The 20,154-nt window shown below is 38.3% G+C and overlaps 1 protein-coding gene across 6 annotated transcripts in view; it reads right to left on the bottom strand.

Annotated features, from left to right (window-relative positions):
- Positions 1-208: 208 nt before the first annotated feature.
- The window catches only part of PRKAG2 (protein kinase AMP-activated non-catalytic subunit gamma 2), a 231,489-nt gene continuing 211,543 nt past the window's right edge, over positions 209-20,154 (bottom strand). For all 6 annotated transcript variants that reach the window (XM_064445079.1, XM_064445080.1, XM_064445081.1 and 3 more), the window contains 10 exons: positions 18,540-18,621; positions 16,962-17,020; positions 13,582-13,627; positions 12,698-12,752; positions 10,687-10,813; positions 9,816-9,981; positions 9,446-9,483; positions 6,435-6,581; positions 3,969-4,062; positions 209-1,321 (listed from right to left, as the gene is read on the bottom strand). In XM_064445079.1, coding sequence (XP_064301149.1) covers positions 1,290-1,321; positions 3,969-4,062; positions 6,435-6,581; positions 9,446-9,483; positions 9,816-9,981; positions 10,687-10,813; positions 12,698-12,752; positions 13,582-13,627; positions 16,962-17,020; positions 18,540-18,621 — 846 coding nt within the window. In that variant the 3' untranslated portion in view covers positions 209-1,289. The remainder of the gene's footprint in view (positions 1,322-3,968; positions 4,063-6,434; positions 6,582-9,445; positions 9,484-9,815; positions 9,982-10,686; positions 10,814-12,697; positions 12,753-13,581; positions 13,628-16,961; positions 17,021-18,539; positions 18,622-20,154) is intronic.

Here is a 20,154-nt window from a genome sequence, read left to right as displayed (position 1 = left end):
AAATAACAGATCAATTTATTGCCATTATTCCAGTACAGTATTCAGGCTGGAAACCCGGTATGAAGTACTGCCAGCATTATTCCATTGGCATGAGCCGCCTTTAAAATCGAAGGAGAACAAGAATGGTTCTATACCTCGTTTACACTAACAAAAATGCCCGTACATCTCTACATGCAGAACAACTCGGCAAGAACTGCTAAAACCAAACTGATGTTGTAGGGTTTAATTTCTTCCATCTACAAGATTCTACAATTATAAAAGTCTCATCTTCAAACTTTACAGTACATTTACATCAGCAAACGCCCCGCAGCCTTCCTCACTCCTCCACTTCTGTACAAACCATATACAATAAAAAGTTTTGGGCTTGTTGTACAAACAGCGTTTTACACTTTAATACAGACGAAGATGTTCTCCGGCACCTCATTCCCTCCGTAGCGCCTGTGTGTTACAGTACAGAGTGCTCTCCATCCATGCTTCTGACATCTTCAGCTCAAGCAATGTGGACTGTTCAACAGCTTCAGCAACTCCAAGAGTTTTAAATAATGAGAAAATCTACCACTCGTTTGTATAACAATCAACAGTTTATTAATGGATATGGTGAAATTTTAGCTATCCACCAAAGATGTGTAAAAAATTGTCATGAAAGTAAAAATAAATAAAGCTGTTTTTAAAATCAGTCTTGTTTTACATCTCGGTTCAGAATGCAACATTGAACACAAAACTGTCATTGAAGTTTTAAAGAAGTCTACCGATATTCAAATTACAGCTTTTATGACAAATCTAATGAGAACTGAAACTGATTTGGTTTTAGGTTTAAAGACTTTCACATTCAAATACAGTGTCTCGTTTAGCACAATACTTCCTTTGACAGTGATGGGCAACAGTGATGACATATTGCTGTATTTTGACATAAGGCACTATGATATGAATATGCCATACACTTGCCTTATGTCACATATATCCATTGCTGACCAGTGACTTCTGTCAAATACAAAATGAAAAGGTTTCAGAATACAGTGCATTTTAACGAAGGACATCATGTGAAGTCTTCCAGCAAATGTTTTGAAGACATTTTGAAATACAAGCCTACATTTTAACATAAGCTTTTGTCATGCTGCTTTTTTTTTTTGCGACATCACTGGGGGGAATAGACTCATCATCCATCACTAAGTCCCAATACACATTCTCAACCATCCTGCTCTGTTCTATTGCAGTCACTGTTCTTGAGACAAACTTGACCCAGAAACTTTGTTCAAGTTCTCCTACAAAGGCGTGTACATTCACAGCAGTCATTCGCTTTCATTCTCCTTTTGTTTGGCACCTGTTAACAGAAGAGGAAGGCACGCGTGATTTCCTTACGCACGTAGCGCTGGGCTGCGGGAAAAGCACGGCTCATTCCAAACGCTGCAACTTTGTCCGACCACGTCATTGGAAGCTTAGTGCTGGAACCATTCGTACAGAATACACTGTGGGACTGCTAAACGCTAGCGTGAACAGGGCGAGGAAGGCCTTAGACCATTATTGCGTCTAACTTCATTGGCACGGTGGTCTTAAGTAACTCTTCTGGGAAGTTCCTAAAAGCGGCTTTGAAGATCCTCCCCAGCACAAAAATTAAAAACAAAACAAAAAACACCCAAAACCCCAAACAAACAAAAAGCTGCACCCCAAACCTGTCCATCAGCTTTGAAGCCAAGCTTAATCATAACAGCCCCCAAAAATGAAGTCCTGCTTGAGAATAACGATATAAGGACTCAGTTTAACTACGCTGTGCTGAAGGACCCTTTTTTCCTGGCTCAGAGGCAGATTCTGCTTACAGGAGGGATCCGAGAGACCTGTTCAGCAGGACCATATAGCATCTTGCCTCTTCTCCAAGTACTCAAACTAGCCACACGCTGGGCAACGACTGAACCCTATGGTGAGTTTGGCTTCAGCATCCAACCCTAGAGAGCAAGCATCTCTTGCCAGCAACCTGGAGTTACTGCTTGCAATGTATAACCAAATACTGAAAAATTCATTAACACACATCTGGTTTTGCCATCACAACTGAGAATTTTTCCCCCCTAACATAGACTGGTCTTAATTCCTGCTAGTCAATAAATTTTCCATTCCAGTCTGTAAAGAGAAATGGACACTTTTAGGGCGTGATGTACCCGGTCATTCTTACGCACCCACTTTTAAGTGGTAAATCACAGTCCAGACTCTACAAACTAGATCAACACTGTAGCCATCCTCACTTCATGAGTCTAAAATTGGGCAGCTGCTTGTGGAACTGCAATCTAACACCCAACTGCTCCTAAAAAATATTGCTTCCCTCACCTCATCCCTTCTAGTGGCATAATCCTGCCCCCTCTGTTGCTCTAACCCCTGCACTCAGTACTAGACTCTTCTGTGAGCCAGTTTGGTGTGCCAAACTGACAAAACTCTGCAGCTTTTCTGTGGCTCATTTTTCTGTTAGATCGATGAATTTCAGCAGCTCACGGAGGGATCTCATGAGAGCTGCCACACACTAAATGCCAGAAGCATATGGCCCAGAGTACAGGAGCAGGAGCTGCCCTTTTTAATTACAGAGCACCATTATATCAGCTCACAGAGTTGCAACTTAAGTGTCCATGTAATTCAAGTATAACAAAGCTCTTGGTTTGTCAGTACTCAGATTAATCTTTTCTGTCTAAACTTTGCTCCATTAACAGTCAGATCTACCCTTCTTGAATCCTTCCACCCTCCAGTCATGGGGGAAACCACCTCCTCTGCCTGGAGGGGCACCGCCTGCCTGTCATTACGCCTCCCCCTTAGAAGGGACACACATTCTCTTTCTAGGCCACGAGCCCGTTTGAGCCAGGCCTTTGGGCTGATTTCTCATACCCATCCACACCTTTCAGCTGGGTTACTTGCTCTTCCAGGTCATTAAAAGGAACCAGATACACTGGCATAATACCTCCAGCAGCATCACTGATTACTTCTTTTCAGAGAAGAAATCTTGCTATTTTAAAAAGCTACATTAACTTAAGAGAAAGACTTTCACGTCATCACGCTATCTGTCAGTGCAAGTAAGAGATCCCAGTTAAGCTCACATTTAGACTTTCTTTTCTGAAGGACATATCCAGCTCTGTTTGCTTAGTCTGATGTTTTCTGAGGCAAAATTGTAATGCTGAAGACATCGTTTGTCTTCCTCACAAAGCCAAAAGAGGGCTTTGCTTCAGTTGTTGTGATACTGAAGTAATTTATGTGGTCAAAGTGAAGTTACAATTCAGAACATAAAGCAGGTTAGTAACTTGGGCAAAACTTAAAAAAAGAGAACCACAAACAAAAAACCAACAGACGAACAAAAGCCTCCCATAAAACCAAACCACCCCCTCCCCCTGCAACCAACCAACATAAAAGTAGCCGAACTATTGTTGGATACTATTGTTAAAAGGAACCCAATCATGTTTATTAAACGCTAGAGACTTCTACTGGAATAATTCTGGTGGCCTGGGATGACATCTCTGACATTGTTGTGCCAACCAAAGCCCACAGCACAGCTGGACAACTGCAGGGCTCCGAGGTGGTGGTTCTGCAGAGCTAGTGGCGAGCACAGCTGCACCCACAGTAGGAGCACTGGCCAGAGTACAGAAATTCAGGAAGGTAGGGAAAGCTCCCTGCTGTATATGTTGCCTATACAGGCAACGTTCAACTTCATTCTGTTTTTTCTGTTAAAACATTAATCAAGACCTTTTTTCTAAAAAGATTTAGGGACAGCAGTGATGTTCGTGAAGCTTCTGCATGCATTCCTTGGTGAACAAAAGACCGACAGTTAATATTTTGTCCTCTTTTTCCTGAAGAGAAATGAAAAGTGTTTTTAACAACTATGATCGAACAGCTACAAAGGCTGAAAATCAGAAGTTTGCCATGGTCAAATAAATTAAAACCAGCAGGGCATACCCACTACCAAACGATGTATGGCAAAGCTCAGAAGGCAACATCCATACCTGCTGGTGTGAGTACCAAAGCTTGTAGGATGTCAGAAAGGGAGATGATACCCACAATGCTATCTGCTTCATTCACTACCACCAAACGATGAACCTGCGAGCAGGGAAGATAGTTTGAGATATTTGCCTGATTTAAAATAATAGCTAAAGCAAAGAAAAACCAAAGAATCTTAAAGTAATGCAGTATGAAGATAAGTAGAAAAAAAAAAAGAATGGTTCAAAATGTTAGGGATACCAGTCTCACACCGCAGTACAAACATGCTTACCCTACATAAATGAAAACTACTGAATGTTTAAAAAGCACACAGCTCTCTGACATGGCAACATAATCAGATTTGAAGTGACAGCTAAGCCAAGATCTAGGTCTGTAAAGTACTTCTGCTCTCAAAAAGTGACACTCACATCAAACACTTTTCCCCCAACTTACAGGCTCTGCCCAACTCAGCCTCCGATCTCAAAAAGTAAGATACAGTAATAAAGTGAGCCTTCCTCTGAAAAATACTGTCTCAGAGAAAGGCACAGCATGAAAACTTGCTCTATCTTCACACGCCCAAGTTTGTTTTAACCTAATTTTTCTTGTAGGGCTACACAATTGAAACTGAGTGCCAGGTTGGTTTTAAAATGCTCATTTTGCACAGAGACAGAAAAAAGATTCAACTTACCTGTGCAAACTCACTGTAGAGTTAACACACACAAGGACAGAACTTGGAAGAAAGATTTATCAACAGTAACACTGTATTTTTAAATAATGATTTTATAATTACAAATCTATTCCAGGAAACATTTTATACTACAAAACTTTTGTCCTAACTCTGGTGAAAGTAGGTGGATGCTCCTATGTCCTGAGGCCCATCGGCCAGGGCAGGCTGCAGCAGCGGAAGACGACCGCAGAGCCCCGAGAGTGCCCTAAGGTCAGTCCTGGCACCAGAGTCCACTGCAAGCGGGCACAGAGTTGAATAACCGAAACCTGACAGCTGAACCAGCTCATAAGGAAGTGTTCCTAAAAAGGGTGCTGTCAAAAGTTGGGAGCCTACTACATGTTTACTTTTTACCTAATTGAATTCTCTCTCTTCACTATTTTAAGTTAAGGTAATCAGATACAATAGTGAAGAAAGTGAAAAGAATTTTTCTTATCTTCTCACAGATTGATAGCAAGAAAGCTGCAGTCTTGATTTAATAGATATGTTAATTTATGTTTGAGGTCAACCACTTTGCTAGTCAGATACAAAAAAAGAGGAGCTCTACATTATTTGAACAGTCATACCCACCTGACGCAGGGATGAAAGGAGGGGGGAAGGGAGACAAAATATTGTTGCATTTTCTTTTTGATGAAACTATGTTGGTGATATTTTAGATGGGGTTATTAGTTCTTGTATATGCACATATTTAATAACTTTATTCTTCTCTCAGTGTAATGAATTCAAGAAAAATGGACAATGTAATGGTTTCATTTCCAGTACGATCAAGCACTCCTCTGGCAGCTAAAAATAGCTTGTAGTTTTGACTGACTAATTTTTACATATAGTCTCACTGTGTTTTGACTGAACCAAAGGGTAGGAGTTGTTCTTAAAACCCAAATGTCTAAAGCTTCTTAAGATAGTAATAAAATTACCCAGATTTGAAATATCAGCAATGCTAAAATTATTCACTTTCAGGAAGAAAATCAAGCGGATGCAGAGAGTTACATGTAGAAATTGCCTAATGGCAGTTCTAAGGGTTATTAACAAAGTGGAAATTTTACTCATATCAAGTATATGCATGGTTACAGCCCTAAAATGGGGAAAAAAAGAGATCTTGTAATTGAAGAACTTAAAGCATCTAAATGGGGCTGGGTGTCACCTCGGAGAAAACTGAAACTGGTAATACTGATTTTCTTCTGCAGAGAGGCATAACAGGGGCTTATTCACCCCTCTGTATAAGAAAGTTCCCAGCACTAACAAACAAGATATACAGCACTGAAAGAATGGAAGGCACACAGATATATAATTTCCAAGAGCAGTTAGTGAAGGCCTCTTTACAGGAATTTATTTTCTGGCCCTGTTTCACAGTATCTGTATGAGAGCAGTGCTGGACCCTGTATGCATTAACTAATTGTACCCATTAAATTTCCAATATGCCAATCAACCCATCTATAAGCTGGAGTTTAAATACTTATTTGCCTGCAAAACTTGTGGCAGGCTTTGAAGAAACTTGATTCTTTTGAAGCTTTGAAATCCATTCAATTAATGTCGTAAAACAGAAATGAAAATAACCAAGTATTATTGCAGATGTACTGTACAATATTTTGCACATCCCTATAAGCATCTATAGTAAGTCTATAAAGCAAACAGATACCAAACACATGTAGTTATGAAAAAATACTTTCACCAAGTAACCAAAATAACTTAGGATAAATTTACACTACTTATTAGTTTGGTGATACAACTTTTAACTTATAGTAAAGGGAAAAACAGAAAGTGAGCTCACCTCAGCCTTCACTATTCTATCCACAATGGTCTCCAGTGTTTCCAGCATACTACACTTTACAACACCTTCAAAATACTGAGAACGGTGCTGTAGGGCTTGCGTCACCGTGATATCTAGGTTATTATATGTTTTTTCAGCAGCAAGATTCTGGGCAAAAAAAAGACCAAGGCGTATAAGACATCTCAGTACTTAGTGATAAAGTACTCAAAAAAAGTAAATATTTTGGCATCAAGGAGATACAGATTTCTGGTGTAAATTGAGTCTATTCTAAGTCACACACTAAACAAAGCAGATGCTCTTCAGCTTCAGTTTTTGGGAAGTCAATCATGCAATTATGCTAAACACCATATGACAGACTGGGTTAATTGATATAACTGTTTTGTGATATGCATTAGGCCAATGAAAATCTTACTTTGCTATCTGATCTTTGGTTTGATGTCACTCATCCTGCCATGAGTAGAAAATATAAAGGTAAAGTTCTACAGATTTTAGAATATGCAGAATATACAAATTTTTTTTTCATAGGATAGGGGAGGACACCAACTGCTCTGCACACCACCCATGAAGTAGATCTTAGTGGAGACCCAAGTGGAGAACAAATTAAAGATTTTCTTCATCTTTCTTATTTGTGGGCTCAAGCTCCCTCTCCTGGACTGTGCTGGCACTGCCATTTGACAACAATTTGCATGTGTGTATATATGTATTTTAATAAGTACTATAAAAATAATATAAATGAAAACGTATCCCCACCACTGAAAGGAAGAAGAGGTTGAAAGCTAACAATCTCAACTTCCATTTTAAGAACAGGACCATGGTTGTAGCAAGACCACCAGCAAAAGCTTTCTTTGTAGGTGAGACTGTAGCAATATTTTGAGTGTTGGCAATCCTGGCCTATTGATTTTGTGCACTGAAGGACAAACAAAGACATATCTTTAAAACGAAAACACTGGACCAAGCAATAAAATGAGATTAATTTTTGGCTGGAATATATTGTGATTGGTCAAGTCTTTGGATTGACCTACACTGAATGTGACAAGATAGGTTTGAGATGAGATCATGAAGATGAGTTATCTAAAACTGCTTATAACTAATTCCTGATGAAGGACATTAGGAGAACACAAAAAGCCTCTGCAAACTGAAGTCACCCTACCCCCAATAACCAGTGTAACATAAAGCTATTTATATAGCAACACACCATTCCCAGTTTTCTCCCATCAAGAACCTGAAAGTGAATTCAGAACTGTATTAAAACAAAAGACATCTATCAACTTAGCCAACTGTATATACAGGCATCACTTAAAACACGAATTTAATGAAGCACATTAGCCACACTGTTTTAAGTTAAAAATCATCAGTTTAATCTTGCAAATTCTATGTTTATTGGAAGATCAGATTACACATTTCAGATTTTTTAATTTCTTTTAACAATTGAAGATCAGGTTGAAGCAGACTGATGAAAAACTGGAAGCCTCAGAGGTGATTATCTTTTAAGAACAGAGGCTAGCAGGCAAAGCAAATGTGGTATTGCATACCTTCAAACTGCTTTATTGTAGAGATATTAAAGAGTACATCCACATCCAAACCCAAAAGAGGTTCAAGGATGCCATGCCACCAAGAACAAAATATCTTTTCCCCCCATTTAATAAGGAAATTAGTATATGAAGAAAATCTGAAATAATCAATAAGTGGCCTAACTTTCCTATGTTACTAACTGGGAGGAAACAATTATATCCTTAAGCCTTTGTGGTAGGTTTTTTGGTGTCCCATCCCTGTCCCCCCCTGATCCCGATACATCATTTTTCCAAATAAATGATCCAGCATCTCTAAAAATCCTACAATTTTTGTTGCCCCATCACTTAAAATGAGAAAAAGGGGTGAAAAACATAAGGAACGCTCTTCCTTTTGGTGCCCTTTTGAAAAAGGATGGGTAATAAAAGAAATGTGTCCTGCCTCAAAGTCTAATGCAGACAAAATAAATTGAAAGACTGAACGCACCAACTGTGAAATTTCATTGTCTTTGAGGCATTAGATCACTTTCGTTACAGCTACTACCTATTCCCTGACCAGCTTTTATGGCAGAACAGGATCTTTGTACAGCAGAGAATCCCAAAGAACAGAAACACAAATGCCCAGAAAAGACAGGCAAGAACAGTGACATTGCAAAATTTTCAGTAGTAAGAGCACTGTTTGCATCCAGAGATATTTATAAGCTTAAAGTATTTCCATTTGGGACTGCATTTCCAAAAGCATTCCACACAGCATTTCAGATACCTAAATTCTGCATTAGCACTAGCAGGCTGGAATAAGCAACTCGGGCACTTAAAATCTCTAAAAAATAATGTAGCTATCAGGAGTTCCAATTGGAAGGCAGGTGCATATAGCTGGGAGGGGGCTGGAATAAAAAACCTAAGTACATTTTTCAAGTTTCCAAAGACCCCAAGAATAGAAGAGCCCTTGCTCTCTGAGGCTGGCAAGTCATGGCATGGATGTGACTACACTGCTGTACTAAGGGAAAGCCAGAAACAGCAGCCTGAAGTAGATCTCAGTCAGAAGGAATACAGATGCTATACTCTGGAGTCAGAGACTCACACAACAGAATGGGCCAAGTAGTTTTAATTCACTGAGAAGGTCAAGTTGTACAAAGTACCCAGACTGCATGAAGAAATCCTCATTCTCTTGAAAACAGACTGTGGAACGGCCGTGGCTGGGAAAAGAAAGTCCAAACTCAAAAATAGAAACAAACAAAAAAACGCCTATGTCCTCTTTTTGTAATAGTACAGCCAGATCTAATCTTGGGTAACATCCAGAGCAGTAGATGCCTGTGTGCAAGTAGTATTACTAAGAATAGCTTAAATTATAAAAAAAATGCTGCGCAGGGTGAATTGAATCTGGTTTATTCAGTTTAACGAAAGCCTAAGAAACAAAATAACCAAAATTGACATATTAACAAATTAATTTGCGAGTGCTTACTGCCTATAAAATATTTAATAGAATTTAAGAGATATACTTACTATTACATCAAATTTGGAATAAATATCTACAACTTTTCCTGAAAAGAAGAACAAAAGTTAAAGGGCTTAAAATATAAAATTAGTTTTCTTGCTTCCTGCTTTCATGTGCTATCTTATAATTACACAGAAAGAAAACAGACAGGTCAACGAGGAAAGATGGAAAAAAACCCCAAAGAACAGAAACCATGAACATCTGCCAAGTCTATCAACCTACATCTTGCATAAATATTTCTTTATATTTCCTTTCTCCCCCCACCTTGGATTTTTTAAAATTTTAACTCTTTTTTCCTCTTCCCCCCACCCCCATCAAACCAGGGTTCAGCACCATTTACCTTACCACACTTTTGTGTGCAGAAGACCCAACACGCACCTGACTCATCCACAACAGGTAATGCCGATATCCTCCTTTCTACAAATATATTCAAGGCTTTAATGATAGGAGTGTCTGGATGGATGAAGGCAATGTTGTGGTAAGTTCCTATTCCAAGTTCATCCAGATTCTTCTTCATAAAGGCAGGCTTTGGCATCTCTGACATCTAGAACAGTCAGAATGAATATATTTACCGTGTGGTGTTCTGCATCTACCATGTTTCCACATGATCAGTATATATTAGGAAATCGGTATTCACTTATCCATCTAGAGACTCCAAATGATTGTTACACATCATTACAGTAATCTACTACTAAATTAACATAAAGCCAAACCAAGCTCAAATCTAGAAGCATTACTTCTGTTCAAAGAGGCTCTAATTTAAGATTATGCAACTAAGTTTTTTCCTTATTTATTTTTGTAGTAACCCATCACCTAAGCTATATCATTCCTACTGAAAATGGAGAGAGAAGACACTAAAACATACTATACACTGAATGCTTGTTCTGAGCTCTTGTTGCTTTGTTTGGCCTCCTATTTGTTCCTGTGACTGACTTAAGCTACAGTGAGCAACAATAACCTTGTCTCTGGGAGACAGTTCATTTTTTTTATTAATATAAACAAGCTTCTGAAGCTGAGTAGATCTTCCAGAAACGACAGCAAATTTAGGTTTCTTCAAATGACTAAAACACAGTAATGCACAGGTCCTAAATCAAGCTTTAATTTCTCTGTTATCAAAAAAGAGACACACACAGACACAATGAATATGAAAGTTTATCACGAAGTTTCTGTACTAAGACTTAAATTACTTAAAGATGTCAACTGAGGGGAGATAAAATCAGTTCAGCAAAGCATAACTTTAAATACTTACAAAAAGCTGGAGGAACTTGAGGATTCTTTTATGGGTAAGTATATAAAGTGCATTTCCACTGACAGGATCTATAACCGGCAATCTGTGGATTTTGTTTTTGATCAATGAATATACAGCATCAAAAAGGCTGAGGAGAAAAACATTAATTTTTTTTATCAATTCTAGCTGACAATAAGTAAAGTCAAGTGATATATACCCATATTTACAAACCCCCATGAAGTACACATGACAAGTAATAATTTGCATTATCTTTAATGTTACAGAAAACAGAAGTTAAGGGATTTCAAATTGTCTTTGCAGCTAGTAAAACACATCAACAGCATGCTCATGAACAACTAAAGCCAGTAACAAAATACGATGGAAAGTAACTTTTCGTGATAGAAAGTATAGCAGAAATATTTCTTCACAAGTGTAAATTGTTCTTCCATTGAGTGCTGTGCTCACAGTAAGCCTGCACTCAGAATGGATATTTCTGTTCAGAGACAGACAAACAGTGAAAGACAGGTGTTCTTGTGCTTAATGCATCTCAGTCACAAACTTCCATAACATTTTCCAGGAAGAGCATTTTTATGGATAAGTGCATCTATGCAATTAAGCTAAAATTATCTAATAATTTCACGGAATTATCATTGGGGATTGGCAAACAGTTATTCTCAGGAGATCCAAAACATTCCTCCAGACACTACAGACTCCAATCTAGCAGTGTGCCAACCTACGTAAGTCTGCTCTTCTTGCATTAACACTTCCCCCCCTCCCCCCTCGGTCCTAGTAAGACTAGGATAAAACAGCTGACCACCAACTGCAATGAATTAGTAAGTAATAAAGTTAGTAAAACTTTGATAAATGCCTACTTGCTGAAGTAGGCTGCTTCTTATACACAATAAACTCTATGTTCTGAGTCCATTACAGGTATTTACTATCCCCATTTGAGACAGGTGGAGTCAAGACTCCCACCACTGCACTGTAGATTCCCCTCCTGCAGTAAGCATTTAACTACTCCCAAGTGCTGCCGTCTGACTGTCGCAGAACCCAAGGCCGTTTCTGGACCAGGTCTTAGGCTGACTTGCTGTACCCTTTTATACATGTCTTACTGCATCTTCGTTACTGTGACACTTCTCTTGCTCACCTTTGAAAGCAATGATACTAGTTTGTTGTCTTAATGATATTCTTTGGAACTAGATACCGTTCAAAATACGTTCCTTATGACTTAATTGAATGAATTATTCATTACTTAGTGGCAATTCTAATGAGGATACAGTATATCATTACTTTGAGGTAATCACTAGTTTCCTTCACCGGTTTCCTTTGGTCGGGCATAAGCAATCCCATGCCACAAACTGAAGCGAGAATCAGAACTTTAGTCCCCAGTTCAGCCATTAAGTAGTACTCAAGCTGTTAAGTGATCAACTAAAGCCCCCTCTCAAGTTACCTTTGGTAAATAAGGTGTAATGGCAGTTCAAAACCTATTTCTTTCAAATTCCATCACAAAGAAAAGGACAGCCATTTATATCTTAAGGAACACAACCCAGTAGTAGGGCAGAACAAAACACACAGATCTTTCCCTTAGTTAAGAAGTTACTTGCACTGAAGAGTAATGTAAGCTTTCAATTACTGTGATTGCTGAGGACAAGGACAGCTGACAGGCCCCGTACAGTTTTTGATTTTCATGAATTGAACATGACTTGCAGGCTACCTTGAAGGGTTATCATGTTGCCTTTTTTGCATATTTTTTGGCAATTAATTTTGACCCATGTCTAGTTCATTTACCAGAACAGTTACACAGATAAAATACAAAAAGTTAAACTACAAATTGATTCTCTTTGGATCATTAAAAAAAGTCCCCACTTGCAATAAAAACCTCCCACACCTTCTTGATTATATTGAAAGGCAGTCCTTTATTACTGTATTCTATATTATAAATTGTTTCTTATTACATAAAGGTGTCTTAAATTCAGTGTTGAGATGGAGTTAGTTTATTTCAAGTTAAGCAGACTGAAAAACAAAATCCTACCTTGCATCTGGGGAGATGTTCACTAAAGGTTTAAACGTCTCTTGTAAATAAAGTTCTGTGTATATAAAATTAATAGACCATTACCAATTTATATGAAAACATTAGCATTTTATGAATTCATACATGCAAAATTAAGTGGAAGAAAGAGAGCAATAGTTCTTTAGTATTACTTTGGATATTCTACCACTTATGCACATTCCTCTATATTGACATTAAGAACAAGTTTTAAGTGGGACTAAACTGATTTCCACCAGGGGTCACTGCAACAACAGCAAATAATTCTTTACCAGTTCTTTTTCCAAGAAGGTCTGCCGCACAGAGTACTTCTGTATATTATTTCATGGCATATAGGTTGTTTGTTTGTGTGGTTTTGGTCGGGGTGGGGTGTTTTTTTTGTTTTTTTTTTTGTTTGTTTGTTTTTTTTTACATAAAGCATTCAGCACTTCTGATCACACCCAGCATGTTCTATGAATTTCCAATTGCATCATGCAATTCACTCAGGCATAGCTTGCTGCTCATCCATCAGCTCACTCAATACATAGGGTCATCTAGTCATCCTGCACCCTGGCTCAGACACATTTCCATTCCACATACACTCATCAACTCTACAGCCAGACATGTCACCTTAGTCCAGTTTCTTTTTTATTTTCTTAAAGAGCAAGATGGCGCTAATGAACAAGTGGCAAAGTAGGATATAGCCCAGACCACTGTAAACCACATCAGGCAGGAAAATAAGCGGCAGGAGCAAATGGACAAGCTTTTTACTATTCCTGCTTTCATTAAAAAGTATGTGGCACACAAGTAAAGTCTATGATTAGAAATCCACTATACTGAAAATCATTAGAACATTTTAAATTATTAATCAAGTAGTTAAATATTCTTACCCCTCCAGGTTTCTATCTTGTGCTCCTCCAATTCATAAATCTGAACCTACAAGGGGTAGATGGAAAGTTTAGCTTTAAGTATTAATTTAACCCCCCAAATCATTAACAGTATTATAAATAACTGAATAATTTCCTTACATTTCATTGCAGGCAGTCTAACAGAGGAAGAACAGTCCAGAATAACATTTCTCGGCAATAACAAGAGGAAAGGGTGCAACCCTGCTCAGTGCAGAGTACCATACTGGACCTATCGTTTCAGGGGACAGGAAAGATCTTTTACCAGCCTAAGTTTATAGTCTAGATAAATTCTAGACTCAAAGGCATCTCATCAGTAATTTATCTCACCTTAAAACAATCATGCCAGAGTAAACCCTCTGATGATTCCTCACAGATCCAAACCAATAAAAAGCTTACCCTGATCACTTCTTAATGCTAACAGCGATGAATTTTACTGTTACTTGATTACAAACAAGCAAGAGCACTTGGTTTAGTGCTCAGTTCAGTCAGAAGACTGTAGTCCCCCACCCCCAAGTTTAATCTTTTACTGATGTTACATTCTTCAAATGTTTGCAGACACTGCATCTAAGCCATGCATGCTATCAGCATTTCTCCTGTACCAGCAGTGTTGCTCATCTGACCTGTGTTTGGCTGGTCCTGGGAACCAAACAGGCAAAAAAAGTTACACAAATGTTTTTTTCTGCTGGTTTAGCTTAACTGGTTCACAAAAATGGCAGGCAAATGATACTGGACAAAGGATGCAGCAAGTCTGCACCTTTTGGTGGCAGCTTATCATCGGATCAGATTGCCAATACCATCAAACATCTTCAGGAGTCCAGTCTTTGAAGTTTAAGGTTTGGCTGAACTCTGAAGTTTGGTTTAAAACAAACCAAAACAGGTGCAGTCACGTCACCAACTTCCTGCTGTTCAGCAGTTACTTCAAAGTTCTTTGTCAAATGATTGTATAACCTCCCTAGAGCAGCTCCTTCCATTTTGCTGGTGGTTTTCTAGAGATGTTTCAGATGTGAAAGCTACCCTTCTCTAAAGGTATCAAGCTGCAAGCCAGCCACTTGTAATAGCAATTGCGCTCGCTATTGCCTTGGCCAAAGGTGCCTGACACAGCTCTTCTGTGTCAGGTGCCTCTGGCAAACGCTGCTGAAACTGAGGAGTTTATAGGTGAAGGGTAGAAGTCTCAACAAAGCCTACTACATTTATCTTTGAGCTAAAGGAGCTCTGGAACAGGCTGCCCAGAGAGGTTGTGGAGTTCCCTTCTGTGGAAATATTCAAAATCTGCCTGGACGCGTTCCTGTGCCCCTGCTCTGGGTGTGCCTGCTCAAGCAGGGGGGTTGGACAAGATGGTCCCTAGAGGTCCCTTCCAACCCCCGCCATTCTGTGATTCTGTGAAAGGAGACTACACTTCAATTACTCTCTGGTATTAGCATCCTTTGAAGAGTATAGGGGAATGTTAAATTGATATACTGTAACTGGACTACTCAAATATACCATTTTTGGATGGCATAAAAGATACTTGCATAAGTTAAATCATCTTTTAAGGCATTTGACAAAAAAAGGCAGTTAAGGCAGTGGAGTGCAGTTCAGAAGATCTACTGAAGTGATCAGAAGAATAGGGGGCTGCTTTAGATGCTGACAAGATGAGGCTAAACCTAGTTCTTTGACCACACTATAGGGAGAAACTACCAGAATGTTCATCAATCAATCATTTAAAGATATTATCTAGTACAGGAACAGCAACATGCTTCACACTGTACGTGACATGATGCATTTAGAAAGAGTGGCTAAAATACTAAAGTTACACTTTCAGCATAATGTTACCTATTAAGACTAGCGCATTCCCTTATGGAACATTATTTTATTTTATTTTTTTTAATAGAAGACTGCATCAATCACTTCAGTCAAATGTTGTCACTATTCAGCTCTTCCTCCTTATTGCTGCCATTTTAAGCACAACCTATGGAATAGGATATTAGCGTAAACAGGAAGGATAACTATTAGACCTTAGGTAAAGTTATATGGAAAAATCGGTAGTATTGGGGCTAAGGGTCATTACAATATGCAAACTGTTTTAAGGAAGTTACTGGTGTGCAATGACTTTTCATTTGCTTCTCCTCCCACCCCTTGGAAATAATTATTTTTCTTTTTCCCCTGGGGATTTAACAGGAAGTGCACCACACTACACCAACAGTAGTGCACCACACTACTGGCATCTGACAAGAACTGCACTATGAACTTAAAAAAATTAACATGAGCTTTGAGAAGCCGAATACATCAGATGTCTGCTTCATCCAACTGTTGATTTTTTAGCTAACAGAACATAGCATGTATGTTTTAACTGGTAGAGAGGGAATTGTGATTTGACGGGAACTAGAAAGGGATGTAAATGTTTGTATGAACATGTAAGCAAGAGAATTTCATCAACTGACTGCCAATGGGAATTTTAAATTAAAGTTAATTGAAGTCAACAGATCTCCAACCGATTGTGTAACTCAGCCATGTAACCAAAATATTTGCATATATTTAACTAGTTAAACTTGTTTATTCTATGCCATCACTCCAAGAACAGAGTAACCTTTTCAAGCATCTGAGCCTTGGCAAGCTAGCATTCTGCTAATTCCACATACTCCTTTCAGAATAGCTCTATCATAGTTATGAGACAAAGATTATATAAGCATGTGAACACATAGCTACATACTTGATTTTCAAGTAAAATCAACTTTTTCATGTAACTAAGACATTCCCCTATTCCCCCCCACTCCCCCAAATGCTTCTTGGTTGGTATTTGCCATTTATATAGAGCTCTGATTACTATTGAAACAACCTGAACCTGCTTTGAAACAACCTGAACACAAATAAATACAGTGATCAAGAATCAAGTCTTTTCCTTTTTACTTTTTATATCACATCTAGTTTTTAGTAAGTATTTTAAGCCAGGTCCTTCATCCCAAATGCATTAGTCATCAGCTGCAACACTAAATGGAGCCTTGTATCCAAAACAAAGGCTATCATTATGGTAAGTGCCACACAAAACATAATAAAGGTAGTACTCATTAAGGAAATTCCTCATGTTTATACACGTATAACTGAAGCAGGCAGATTATGTTACCTGCTCAAGCTCATAGGACCTTCATGGCTATAACTGGGACTGAACCCAGGTATCCAGATATCATTCTGTTACCTTGCTCACAAAGCCATCTATCTTTTCTTGCAGAAAAGAAAACTACAGCTAAAACTACAGAAAAAAAGGATACCCATACGATATTTAAGCTTCCAAAGACTTAATAATACTTATAATCAATCTTTGTTTGATATTTCAGTTTCTGTACTGTATGGCAAATGATAAAAGTATAGCTTCATATCATACTTACCATTGGAGACTTATAGTATCTATGCAGTATGTTAATGAAATCTGTAATTGTTAACATTCCTGTAACAAGTGAGATACAAAAAAATTCTTCAGATCTATATGTTAAGCATATAAATTCCAGCTATTTTCTCTATTAAGTTATATATTGTGAATATAAATAAACATTAAATCCATATAACATACTATTTGTATTGGACTAATCAACAGTGGAATTCCAAAAGTACATATATTCACTTTCACTTTGATACAATACTTCAGAATAAAACCACACATCTGAATTAATATTAAAAATCATAACCTATGTGCTTCTCCTCTTCTCTCAATCTGACCCAAAGAAAACCTTGAACACCCAAAAGCAGGTCAGCAAAAGACCAGGGGGTTAGAATACTTTTAAAGGTTGGAGACCTATCCTTGCCTTTCATTTTCTTTCCAAATAAGACACATTCTCATTATGTACTTGCCAAGTCAGGCAGGCTCTCAGTCTCAAATGAAGGAACTGTACAATCCATTTTTTTGAGTATTGCTTATTAAAGAACTTCATTCAATCATTTCACAGTAATCCTCAACATCTGTATTGAAATGTGACTTCTTTAAAGAAAGAGACAGTACATCCATAGTACATACATTTCAACTGCTAACACCAAACTATGTAATATAATATTGATGATTAATTTAGTTACCTGAAAACACGATTCTTTTTTGAGCTTTCAAGTTCTAAATTTGAGAAGTAATTGCTCTACTGTTTACTACTCTTACATTTAAAGTGAAGTAACTAAGAAATGGGGAAGGGAAAATTTAATCCTGAGGTCAGCTTTAAGTCACAGGAGCTCAGTTACAGACAGAAGGTGAAATTAAATGTAAAAGACACACAGCATTTCTCCAATGTGTTGCATGAAACTACTGTTCCTCATCCCTTGGATTTAAAACATTTTAACACATGCTTTATAAAGTATCTACCATTCATTTTCAAGAATCTTCAATCTATATTCCAGGTCACAAAAAGTACATATAATAATACTTGTAACTGCCACTACGACCCTGTTTTCTAACTGTAACAGAGATCTAATTGTGGAAGATTATTGTTGTGGCAATTAGTTACATGACTTTTAAAAAAGCAATATGTTGGTCTAATGTTTTCCTCCCAGTATGGGACAGACCTGTAGCATTCAACATCAGTTCTGGTATTTAAGGATTTCTCAAGTGCACCTTATTGAGGATGTGCAGAAAAAGACATGTTTGTATAGCAGGTATATTAGGATTACTGTAACATTAAATTCTTCTTTTTATAGTTTCTATTTTCAAAGGGGTTTTTGTGACTCACATTTTTAAATACACAACGAAAGGCACATATTATGGACCGAATTTCAGAAGCTCGGGACCTAGAAGAACCATCATGATTCTCAAAGCACAGCGACACTATAAAAGCTGGCAACATTTCACTCCTCACAAGGAGGAAAGAGAAACCCTCTGCACCAGTGTATCTGTAGGATGTTTGGCCATGCCAACCCCAGACCACCTTCTGCAACAGCAAAGCACCCTGGAAATTCAAGTAATCCTGAGTAATGTTAGAACTACTTACCTACAAAACTCTGTTTTTTACTCTCCCACAGTGGAGCTGCTCTCACACCATTTGCCACCAAGGCAAAAAAGGCTTTCTTTACCTGCAAAAAGAATGAACTACTAAAAATCTTTGCTCTTAATTTAGCATACCAGACACGAACAGAAGGGTTTCCCCAGTTACTAGGATTAAATGCACTATAAACAGGTAGCTGGTATTCAAAACAGAACAAAAACCACCCCCCACCCCCCCCCCCAAAAAAAAAACAACAAACAACTTACGCCTTTAACTTCTGAAATGGTTAAAAAGCTTAGAAAAAAGCATATCAAAACCAGATCTGTTTTTGTTTTGTTATGTGACTATTCTGTGTGAAAGCCTCTGATGAAGTAGGCCGATACAGCTGAAAAAGGTACGCTCACTAACCTCAAATTTACTCCTGTTTGATATTATCCATAAAAGTTATACCCCCCCAATCATGACGTTGAATAAATCTGTAATGAAAATAATTAGCTCAAGTGTCAAGTTTATGGATATAGCTTAACGTTTGAAGGTTGTGCTATATTCTAGTGTTCACTACAGCACCAGTTGTAATAAAGAAAAAAAAAAGACTGAAACAGTAAGTCTCATTTCCTCTTCAGCTTTTAGACTCAGGATGTATACCAATTAAATAGTCTTTACCTAGAAAACACAATACAGAAGTGATGGCTCTTGTCCAGGTCTTTACCTGGCACAGAACTAGGACATAGCCAGCCTGTATCTCTACACCCATGAAATCGGTCCTCTAAATAACATAATAAATAACATAAATAACAGTCTAAATAACAGAAGCAGCAATTGCTTGACAGTTGCAATCTGAACAGACCACAGCTACACAGTGGTACCTTAAGTGTCTACATTATGTGCCAAGGGGCCCCTCTCCACAACAGAGTCAGCAATACAGGGCTTCGCAGTCAATGGTATCAGCATCCAAAAAGGTAGGGGCAAACAAAAATGTAGGTAGAGGGGAAAAAACCCAGCCCCATAAGTCTGTCATTGCTAGCTACAGCCTTCTTGGAAAAGTTTGCAAAGCCATCCATACGATAGTCAGTGTCATAGGGAATTGGACAGAACCTCCATATAGACGCTACTTAGTGTTACAATGTAGCAGTTTAAATTTCTAGAAGTTAGTAACACTTCTACTCCGCACCAGAACGCATCACCTCGGTCTTCAGTGATTTGCAGTGAGCGTTTTGAATACCTGGAGTTATCCTACTGTACGTGAACTCCAATATCTGACATTAGACTTCTGAAAGGAGTCTGTATTTCATGTGACCTTTTTGCAGCCCTAGTGCTTTCTCTCTGACCATGAGAAGCAGCAAATCTACTCTCCTGACCTCAGCAGATGACAGTTTTCAAAGCTGCCTCCTGACAGATGCTTCTGTCATAACATCAGCGGGGGTCCCAGGGGTATTCAGCCACCTCGCTGACACAAGGAGAAGTCAGGTACAACAAACAGTACCAAACCCACCACAGGAGCATACTAACTCATGAGGAAGACTGAAACCACAAAGAAACCCTCCAGGCAGCCACATGAAGTGTTCCCACACAACAGCATCACACTTAGAGTTAATGCAGCAAAAGCTAACAGCAGTGAGCT

This window comes from Phalacrocorax carbo, chromosome 2, assembly GCF_963921805.1.
Source record: "Phalacrocorax carbo chromosome 2, bPhaCar2.1, whole genome shotgun sequence".
Lineage (NCBI taxonomy): Eukaryota > Metazoa > Chordata > Aves > Suliformes > Phalacrocoracidae > Phalacrocorax > Phalacrocorax carbo.
The sequence above is the reverse complement of the archived record's forward strand: the minus strand, read 5'-3'. Positions and strand labels throughout refer to the sequence as shown.